The 10,000-nt window shown below is 51.0% G+C and overlaps 1 protein-coding gene across 1 annotated transcript in view; it reads right to left on the bottom strand.

The window, feature by feature from the left end:
- The window catches only part of LOC144538551 (integrin alpha-11-like), a 32,293-nt gene that overhangs the window by 8,857 nt on the left and 13,436 nt on the right, over positions 1-10,000 (bottom strand). The window contains exons 9-14 of the mRNA XM_078283016.1: positions 7,990-8,126; positions 7,499-7,609; positions 7,085-7,170; positions 5,538-5,778; positions 1,753-1,851; positions 129-205 (exon numbers count right to left, since the gene is read on the bottom strand). Of these exons, the coding sequence (XP_078139142.1) occupies positions 129-205; positions 1,753-1,851; positions 5,538-5,778; positions 7,085-7,170; positions 7,499-7,609; positions 7,990-8,126 (751 nt within the window). The remainder of the gene's footprint in view (positions 1-128; positions 206-1,752; positions 1,852-5,537; positions 5,779-7,084; positions 7,171-7,498; positions 7,610-7,989; positions 8,127-10,000) is intronic.

The raw sequence follows: 10,000 nt of genomic DNA, 5'->3' as shown, positions 1-10,000 counted from the left end.
CACCCAAACTCTCTAGTTTCTAACAGAGGGACTTGTGGGATTGTGAATGTGGAGCTGAAAACGATCGTTTTCTTGGATTGTTTTTTTGGATAAATGAGTAAAATATAAGTGTGACATCAGCGTCTCACCTGCTGGTCTCCATGACGACGCGGACATGATCCAGGAAGACAGAACGACTGAACTCAAACTCCAGACGGAAAGAAACCTGGACAGGAAGAGAGCAGTTTGGTTTACAGACGAATCTCCGTCTGTAACAAGAGACTCTGAACACGACTGACAGCTCAGGAGTTAACTGACTGTTAACAGACTTTTTAAAGAACAGTAGAGAACTTAAAGGAAAATCCCTCATCAGTCTGTCTCCTCAAAGAGTCATTTACTGCTCTGCTGAACCCACTTTCCCTCAACCTGCCTCGTCTGCCTCTACTGCAGTTAGTGAGTTACTACGTTTCCCAGAATGCCTTTCAACAACCTCCAGAGAAGAGGCGGGGACTTGTTGCTTTTCAGCTGTGGGTTATAAGTGTAGATGGAGAGAGAGAGAGAGACACAGAGAGAGAGTGATGTGGAGTGAAAGTTTTTCCAGTCTAGAAAAGTGAGTCTCGCCCCTGTTATTCAACCCCAGCCTGTCTCTCTGCTGCAGTGCATTCTGGTCTCTCTCCTGCTCCTGCAGTGCATTCTGGTCTCTCTCCTGCTCCTGTGGTGGAGAAACTGGTCTCTCTCCTCTTCTACGATGGATTTCTCCCTGTATGATTGTTGAACATCTCTTGGTGCAAAATGGCGGCTCTAGAAAGAAGCCCTCGCTCTTTGATTCTGAGGGACTGACACCAAAACCTGACGTTTACCGCTGATGTTTTACATCCTGAAACATTTTCTCATATCAAACTCCATTATAACTCTTAATTAAATGAGAACTTTTACAGACTGGATCCTCAAGCTTTCTGGAAATGAATTCTTCATGTGGTTTGTCGTCACATGATCTTAACATGTGGAACCTGACATGCTGAAGGTCCAGTCTGAGCTGAGCAGACCAGCGTTGCTTCATGTGTTTCCCACCTGAAGTCTTGTAAAGGGAAGCCGGCAGTAACAGTCTGGGCCAATAAAGACTTTCAGACGGGCGTCTCTGCAGGCAGCCTGTGGGCTTACGGGGGGGGGGGGCATCATCTGCAGCATATTCCTTCTATGTTTAATCACTATCATTAGTCTGACAGTATAACAGCTGTGTTCAGTTCCAGATGTTTGGACTGAAGTCTGATACTGTTCTACACTGAATGCACTACATATTAGGGACTTACTGTTTTCATGAAGTAACTGATGAGGATAAAAGCCAGTTCAAAGTCATTATCCCTTATTGATTTTCTGTGTTAAATGCAGAGAAACAGACGAAGGATTTTTAAGCTTTGAAACAACTGAGATGTGGATTCTGCAACTCAACATCAGGAAGATCTCAGGATATTTTGTACATTCAGTGTGTCTGTTGTGATGTTTGAAGAAATCGTGAGAAAAAGGAGAGTTTGCTACCCATAGATGCATTATTACACTACAGTAGATAGTGAAGAATTAAATATGAGTGTATGTAGATAGGTAGAAAGACAGAGAGGGAGAGAGGTAAAGTAGGTGAGGAGGTAAGGAGGTAGGAAGGGAGATAGGAAGCTGGGAAATTAAAATTCAGTGGGTAGATAGATGGGACTGGTCTATTATCAGTAGTGGTATGTTAGTGGTTTATAGGTAGTAATCTGTTATTCCAGTAGCACTTACCTGGGCCAAGGATCTCATGAACGGAGCGCTGATGTTACAGCTCCTCTGATTGGCCAGTCTGTCATCAGAGTGGCACTCAATCTGAATGTCTGATTGGTCCTGTGGGGAAAGGGGAGGAACCTAATTGTATCAGCTGTAGATGTTTGTCAAAATGTGCTGTGGACACCATGAGATCCGTCGTGTTTGTTCTGCAGAATATTCAGATACCACATTCATATTCTTTCATATTCTATCATATTGAAGTCTTCACAGCTTCCTGGAGGATAAAGCAGCTTGAGCAACACCCGATTCAGGTTTTAACCCGGTCTTCCTCCCTGAACCTCTGATCTGATCTGATATTACACCTGATGATTGTCATTCTGATCTGAGCTGTGATTGGTTAGTTAGTGAGAGAGCAGAGTGGAAACAAGAGGAAGCTGAGAGCTGCTGTTATTAAACCTGAACGAAGCTCTTTTCTTCAGTCTCCATCTTTGTCCCTCAGCCTCACTGTGGTGTTTCTGCACTGCTCCTCCCACAGATCACCTGTCAATCAAACAGTGTGGGCGGAGCTTGGAGTTTCTTGCTGACGTTTGAGTTTCTCTTCTGGCTATCACTGCTCATGCTAACAGTTTAAAGCTTTATGAGCTGGATAAAGGTTGGATCATGAAGTTATTTAAATGAAAATGTCGCTGATGATTCCTTTAAGGATTTAATGGAGCTGTGCTGCAGCAGACAGACAGGTTGCAGCAGACAGACGGGTTGCTACAGACAGACGGGTTGCAGCAGACAGACGGGTTGCAGCAGACAGACGGGGTTGCAGCAGACAGACGGGTTGCAGCAGACAGACGGGTTGCTGCAGACAGATGGGTTGCAGCAGACAGACGGGTTGCAGCAGACAGACGGGTTGCAGCAGACAGACAGGTTGCTGCAGACAGACGGGTTGCAGCAGACAGACGGGTTGCTGCAGACAGACGGGTTGCAGCAGACAGACAGGTTGCAGCAGACAGACGGGTTGCTGCAGACAGACGGGTTGCTGCAGACAGACGGGTTGCTGCAGACAGACAGGTTGCAGCAGACAGACAGGTTGCAGCAGCAGACAGACAGGTTGCAGCAGCAGACAGACGGATTGCAGCAGACAGACGGGTTGCAGCAGACAGACGGGTTGCTGCAGACAGACGGGTTGCTGCAGAGAGACAGGTTGCAGCAGACAGACAGGTTGCAGCAGCAGACAGACAGGTTGCAGCAGCAGACAGACGGATTGCAGCAGACAGACGGGTTGCAGCAGACAGACGAGTTACTGCAGACAGACGGGTTGCAGCAGACAGACGGGTTGCTGCAGACAGACGGGTTGCAGCAGACAGACGGGTTGCAGCAGACAGACGGGTTGCTGCAGACAGACAGGTTGCAGCAGACAGACAGGTTGCAGCAGCAGACAGACGGATTGCAGCAGACAGACGGGTTGCAGCAGACAGACGGGTTGCAGCAGACAGACGGGTTGCAGCAGACAGACAGGTTGCAACAGCAGACAGACAGGTTGCTGCAGACAGACGGGTTGCAGCAGACAGACGGGTTGCTGCAGACAGACGGGTTGCTGCAGACAGACGGGTTGCTGCAGACAGACAGGTTGCAGCAGCAGACAGACGGATTGCAGCAGACAGACAGGTTGCAGCAGACAGACAGGTTGCAGCAGACAGACAGGTTGCTGCAGAAAGACGGGTTGCAGCAGACAGATGGGTTGCTGCAGACAGACGGGTTGCAGCAGACAGACAGGTTGCAGCAGCAGACAGACAGGTTGCTGCAGACAGACAGGTTGCAGCAGAAAGACAGGTTGCTGCAGACAGACAGGTTGCAGCAGAAAGACAGGTTGCTGCAGACAGACAGGTTGCTGCAGACAGACGGGTTGCAGCAGACAGACAGGTTGCTGCAGACAGACAGGTTGCAGCAGACAGACGGATTGCTGCAGACAGACAGGTTGCAGCAGACAGACAGGTTGCAGCAGACAGACAGGTTGCAGCAGCAGACAGACAGGTTGCAGCAGACAGACAGGTTGCTGCAGACAGACAGGTTGCAGCAGACAGACAGATTGCTGCAGACAGACGTGTTGCAGCAGACAGACAGGTTGCAGCAGACAGACAGGTTGCAGCAGACAGACAGGTTGCTGCAGACAGACAGGTTGCAGCAGCAGACAGACAGGTTGCTGCAGACAGACGGGTTGCAGCAGACAGACAGATTGCTGCAGACAGATTGCTGCAGACAGACAGGTTGCAGCAGACAGACAGGTTGCAGCAGCAGACAGACAGGTTGCTGCAGACAGACGGGTTGCAGCAGACAGACAGATTGCTGCAGACAGATTGCTGCAGACAGACAGGTTGCAGCAGACAGACAGATTGCTGCAGACAGACAGATTGCTGCAGACAGACAGATTGCTGCAGACAGACAGGTTGCAGCAGACAGACAGGTTGCAGCAGCAGACAGACAGGTTGCAGCAGACAGACAGGTTGCAGCAGCAGACAGACAGGTTGCTGCAGACAGACGGGTTGCAGCAGACAGACAGATTGCTGCAGACAGACAGATTGCTGCAGACAGACGGGTTGCAGCAGACAGACAGGTTGCTGCAGACAGACAGGTTGCAGCAGACAGACAGGTTGCAGCAGCAGACAGACGGATTGCAGCAGACAGACGGGTTGCAGCAGACAGACGGGTTGCTGCAGACAGACGGGTTGCAGCAGACAGACAGGTTGCAGCAGACAGACAGGTTGCAGCAGCAGACAGACAGGTTGCTGCAGACAGACGGGTTGCAGCAGACAGACGGGTTGCAGCAGACAGACAGGTTGCTGCAGACAGACAGGTTGCAGCAGACAGACAGATTGCTGCAGACAGACAGATTGCTGCAGACAGACAGGTTGCAGCAGACAGACAGGTTGCAGCAGACAGACAGGTTGCAGCAGCAGACAGACAGGTTGCAGCAGACAGACAGGTTGCTGCAGACAGACAGGTTGCAGCAGACAGACAGATTGCTGCAGACAGACGGGTTGCAGCAGACAGACAGGTTGCAGCAGACAGACAGGTTGCAGCAGACAGACAGGTTGCTGCAGACAGACAGGTTGCAGCAGACAGACAGATTGCTGCAGACAGACAGATTGCTGCAGACAGACAGGTTGCAGCAGCAGACAGACAGGTTGCAGCAGACAGACAGGTTGCAGCAGCAGACAGACAGGTTGCTGCAGACAGACGGGTTGCAGCAGACAGACAGATTGCTGCAGACAGACAGATTGCTGCAGACAGACAGGTTGCAGCAGACAGACAGATTGCTGCAGACAGACAGATTGCTGCAGACAGACAGGTTGCAGCAGACAGACGGGTTGCTGCAGACAGACGGGTTGCAGCAGCAGACAGACAGGTTGCAGCAGCAGACAGACAGGTTGCTGCAGACAGACAGGTTGCAGCAGACAGACAGATTGCTGCAGACAGACGGGTTGCAGCAGACAGACAGGTTGCAGCAGACAGACAGGTTGCAGCAGACAGACAGGTTGCAGCAGACAGACAGATTCAGACAGACAGGTTGCAGCAGACAGACAGGTTGCTGCAGAGAGACAGGTTGCAGCAGACAGACAGGTTGCTGCAGAGAGACAGGTTGCTGCAGACAGACAGATTGCTGCAGACAGACAGGTTGCAGCAGACAGACGGGTTGCTGCAGACAGACGGGTTGCAGCAGCAGACAGACAGGTTGCAGCAGCAGACAGACAGGTTGCTGCAGACAGACAGGTTGCTGCAGAGAGACAGGTTGCAGCAGACAGACAGGTCACCTTGACGATGAGGCTGGAGAACAGCAGGTTGGAGGAGGTGGAGATGTGGATGGCGGCTCCGTAGGCGTTCTCTCCCCGGTTCTCCAGTCGGGCGAACACCACCATCCTCCTGCGGCCGGACTCCACCACAAACGCCGCGCGGAGCTCCGCCCCCCGGTGGAGCTCCGCCCCCCGGTGGAGCTCCGCCCCCCGGCGGCGGCACAGCGACCAGCCGGCCGCCGCCGCCCCGCCGCAGAACTGACTGAGAGAGACAGGAACGTTATCTGGGTCTCCAACAGAGAGGCTGGAGAGATGAGCTCCAGACAGACAGACAGGCAGACAGACAGACAGGTTGCAGACAGACAGACAGACAGACAGACAGACAGGTTGCAGACAGACAGACAGACAGACAGACAGACAGGTTGCAGACAGACAGACAGACAGACAGGTTGCAGACAGAGAGACAGACAGACAGACAGACAGGTTGCAGACAGACAGACAGACAGACAGACAGACAGGTTGCAGACAGACAGACAGACAGACAGGTTGCAGACAGACAGACAGACAGACAGACAGACAGGTTGCAGACAGACAGACAGACAGACAGGTTGCAGACAGAGAGACAGACAGACAGACAGACAGGTTGCAGACAGACAGACAGACAGACAGACAGACAGGTTGCAGACAGACAGACAGACAGACAGGTTGCAGACAGACAGACAGACAGACAGGTTGCAGACAGACAGACAGACAGACAGGTTGCAGCAGACAGACAGACAGACAGACAGACAGGTTGCAGACAGACAGACAGACAGGTTGCAGCAGACAGACAGACAGACAGACAGACAGACAGACAGGTTGCAGACAGACAGACAGGTTGCAGCAGACAGACAGACAGACAGGTTGCAGCAGACAGACAGACAGACAGACAGACAGACAGGTTGCAGCAGACAGACAGACAGACAGACAGACAGACAGGTTGCAGCAGACAGACAGACAGACAGACAGACAGGTTGCAGCAGACAGACAGACAGACAGACAGACAGACAGGTTGCAGCAGACAGACAGACAGACAGACAGACAGACAGACAGGTTGCAGACAGACAGACAGACAGACAGACAGACAGACAGACAGGCTGCAGCAGACAGACAGGTTGCAGACAGACAGACAGACAGACAGGTTGCAGCAGACAGACAGACAGACAGACAGACAGGCTGCAGCAGACAGACAGACAGGTTGCAGCAGACAGACAGACAGACAGGCTGCAGCAGACAGACAGATGGACAGACAGACAGGTTGCAGCAGACAGACAGACAGACAGACAGACAGACAGACAGACAGGTTGCAGCAGACAGACAGACAGACAGACAGACAGGTTGCAGCAGACAGACAGACAGACAGACAGACAGACAGACAGGTTGCAGCAGACAGACAGACAGACAGACAGACAGGTTGCAGCAGACAGACAGACAGACAGACAGACAGACAGACAGGTTGCAGCAGACAGACAGACAGACAGACAGACAGACAGGCTGCAGCAGACAGACAGGTGGAGCTGCTCCCTCACCTGAGCTCCAGCAGGTCTGTGTGGCTCTGCAGGACCAGGTCTGGGACGCAGCTCTCTTCCTGCTCACAGCCGTTCCAGAAGGGAAGCTACGGCAGGAGAGAAGGGTCAGTTCAGTCTGACAGACACACACGATGTATCCGTGGGGTCGATCAGGTTATTGATCGGTACCGATCGCCGTGTTTCCCGTTAGACCCCCCGCCTGATTGTGGTGTGACATCATTTTAAAATGAATTTTGTTTTTACGGTGGAGAGAGACATGAGGTGACACGTGACAAACAACCCATGACATCACAGTCACATGACACACGCCTCAGTCCGCTCTGATGTTGCGGTCGATTCATGTTCGATATAAACAGGTTACAGGTCGTGGATGCGATGCGTTCAGGCGTTCTCTGTAAATGTAAGCGCTCTCACCTCGGTCCTGAAGCGGCTCGGCCGGTCCGGGTCCAACACCGGACCGTCATCTGGGTTCTGCAGCCCCGTCTCCATGACGACCACTATGGGACGGCCGTAATCTGTCGTCTCCTGCTGGGACCAGGGAGACGGTCAGCCACGCTGTGTGTGTGTGTGTGTGTGTGTGTGTGTGTGTGTGTGTGTGAGTGAGTGTTATTGACAGGCTGTGTTCAGCGTCTTGCTCATGGACACCTCGGCGGCGCGTGGCTGAGGGAAACTGGCTGGGAATCAAACCCCTGACCTTTCGGTTATGGGACGGCGGCCAGATACCCACGAAGAAGAAAAATACAACAAACAACTGAATGGAGGGAGGGATGAGATCTACATCACTACGACATCAACAGCTAAGTGTTTCAGGGTGGATTTTTCCTTTAACTCCTAGTTATGCTTTGCATTATAATTCCTAAAGATTGAAAGTATTGATCCAGTATTTATTGATCGGTCTGTCTGACCTGGACGGAGAAGCCGAGGCGTTCGCAGCGCTGAGCTCCGACCTGCAGAGAGAAAGTCCTGATCGCTCTGTCAGACTGATCCAGCATCGCTCTGGGAGGGAAACGCCTCTCATCCAACAGCAGACTGTACCACACACCTGGGGGGGGGGGGGGGGGGGTCAGAATCACTTTATTCACTTGGTTCACTGCAGGACAACATCATCAGTCTACATATAGAGAGGCGGCCATCTTGGAGGTCCTCAGCTCTGTTTCTGTTCATTTCTGTCTGTTTCTGACTGAACTGATCATTTCATCACTGATCCATCTGATTGATTTAGTGTTTAGATAATGTCAGCTTGTTAGCTAGCTAACCATAGCATCTGGTCAGCTAACATCACTGTCTTGTTGTTAACACATCTGATTAGCACACTAGCTAACGTATCTAGTAGCAGCTAGCGTTAGCGTGTTCACTTTAACATCAGTGTGTTTGCCGGCTAGTTAGCTAGCTAACAGTTTGTTCAGGTTAACTGAGCTGACTCTTCTCAAGCTACAACTCAGAGTGTTTTGGAGTAGAGACTAGGGCTAAAGACAAGACAGTTTACTGTGTCACAGTAACCAAATCCACCTTATCACACTATTCACTTGGGAGCGTATCTATGTTCCCAGGGTCCTAAGTTCCACCCAGCCATCACAACTCCACGCCTGGCTCCATCCACAACCGTGGCTTCTGACAGCCTTGACCGTAAGCTTGCTGTAACCCTGACCTCAGCGACCCCGTGCCTCAACCCAACCACCTCCTCTGCCTGGGAACCACATGCCTCGGACCCTGGGAACACAGGAATGACTCTATTCACTTTTACTGAGAACGTTACTGAATGGATCTACAGCCACATCACAACAAGCTGACTCAGCTGCTCTCTGTTTCTAGCTGATTGCTACAGATTTACACTTTATTAACTAACACACAGTTCTACAGATTTACACTTTATTAACTAACACACAGTTATACAGTGTTCCTCCATCATGGAGACACTGATGGCTGATGGGAGATTTGTGATGAAACTGATCAGACTGATATCGGCTGTATGGAAGGGCAGAGAGGGCAGCAATCAGCTGATTTATTGTAAACTCAGTCCAGTTAAACTACATGAAGAACCAAACAGCTGATGCCATTTTCCAATAATATTCCATGGTTGTGTTTGATTCTTATGTCATTTGCTGGTTGTCATGCTGTGATTCATACTGAGACTGAGCTCATTCTCATGTTTAAATGAAGTTGGCTTGTGATTTATGAGGCTGCAGAGAGCCGAGGTCAGCTTCTTTAAAACAGAAATGACACGTCAGCAGTTTTACAAATGATCTGAAGGTAAAGAAAATAAAATCTGATGAGGCTTCCGATTTAATCAATAAACTGCTGTCTTGTAGTTTAAAAACTGTAGACAAAGACAGTCTGTTGTCTTCGTTTGAATCCATGTGGCGTGTGCATGATGCATCTCTGCTTGTGTGTGTGTGTGTGTGTGTGTGTGTGAACTCCTGTGTCTAATCCAGTCCAGATGGGGAAAGATGAGGAGTTGATGGAGAGAAAGAGCGGAAGGTATGAAGGTATGAAGGGAGGGAGGGATGGAGGGAGGGAGGGAGGGAGGGAGGGAGGGAGGTTAGCATGTTAGAGCTTTCCGTCCGCCCAGCCACACATCTGAACCCAATTAGTCTGAGAGACGCAGAGACACGACAGCAAGGCTGCAGCGAGGGAAAGACCGGGAGAAAGACCGGGAGAAAGACCGGGACAAGACTTTCCACAGACAGACAGTTAAAACATCTGGACGCTCTGTCCTGTCGCCACACAGATCCACCCGGCAGATCAGGACAGGATGGAAAATCAAACACACCTACAGCGAGCTGCCGTCAGGCGGCTGAAGGATCTGATTCTCTTTCCTTCATTTATCCTGGCAGCTTGACGGAGCTGCAGGATCTGTCTCAGGATCTGATTCAGGATCTGACTCAGGATCTGATTCAGGATCTGTCTCAGGATCTG

The sequence above is a fragment of the Centroberyx gerrardi genome, chromosome 4 (genome assembly GCF_048128805.1).
Source record: "Centroberyx gerrardi isolate f3 chromosome 4, fCenGer3.hap1.cur.20231027, whole genome shotgun sequence".
NCBI classification, from domain to species: domain Eukaryota; kingdom Metazoa; phylum Chordata; class Actinopteri; order Beryciformes; family Berycidae; genus Centroberyx; species Centroberyx gerrardi.
The sequence above is the reverse complement of the archived record's forward strand: the minus strand, read 5'-3'. Positions and strand labels throughout refer to the sequence as shown.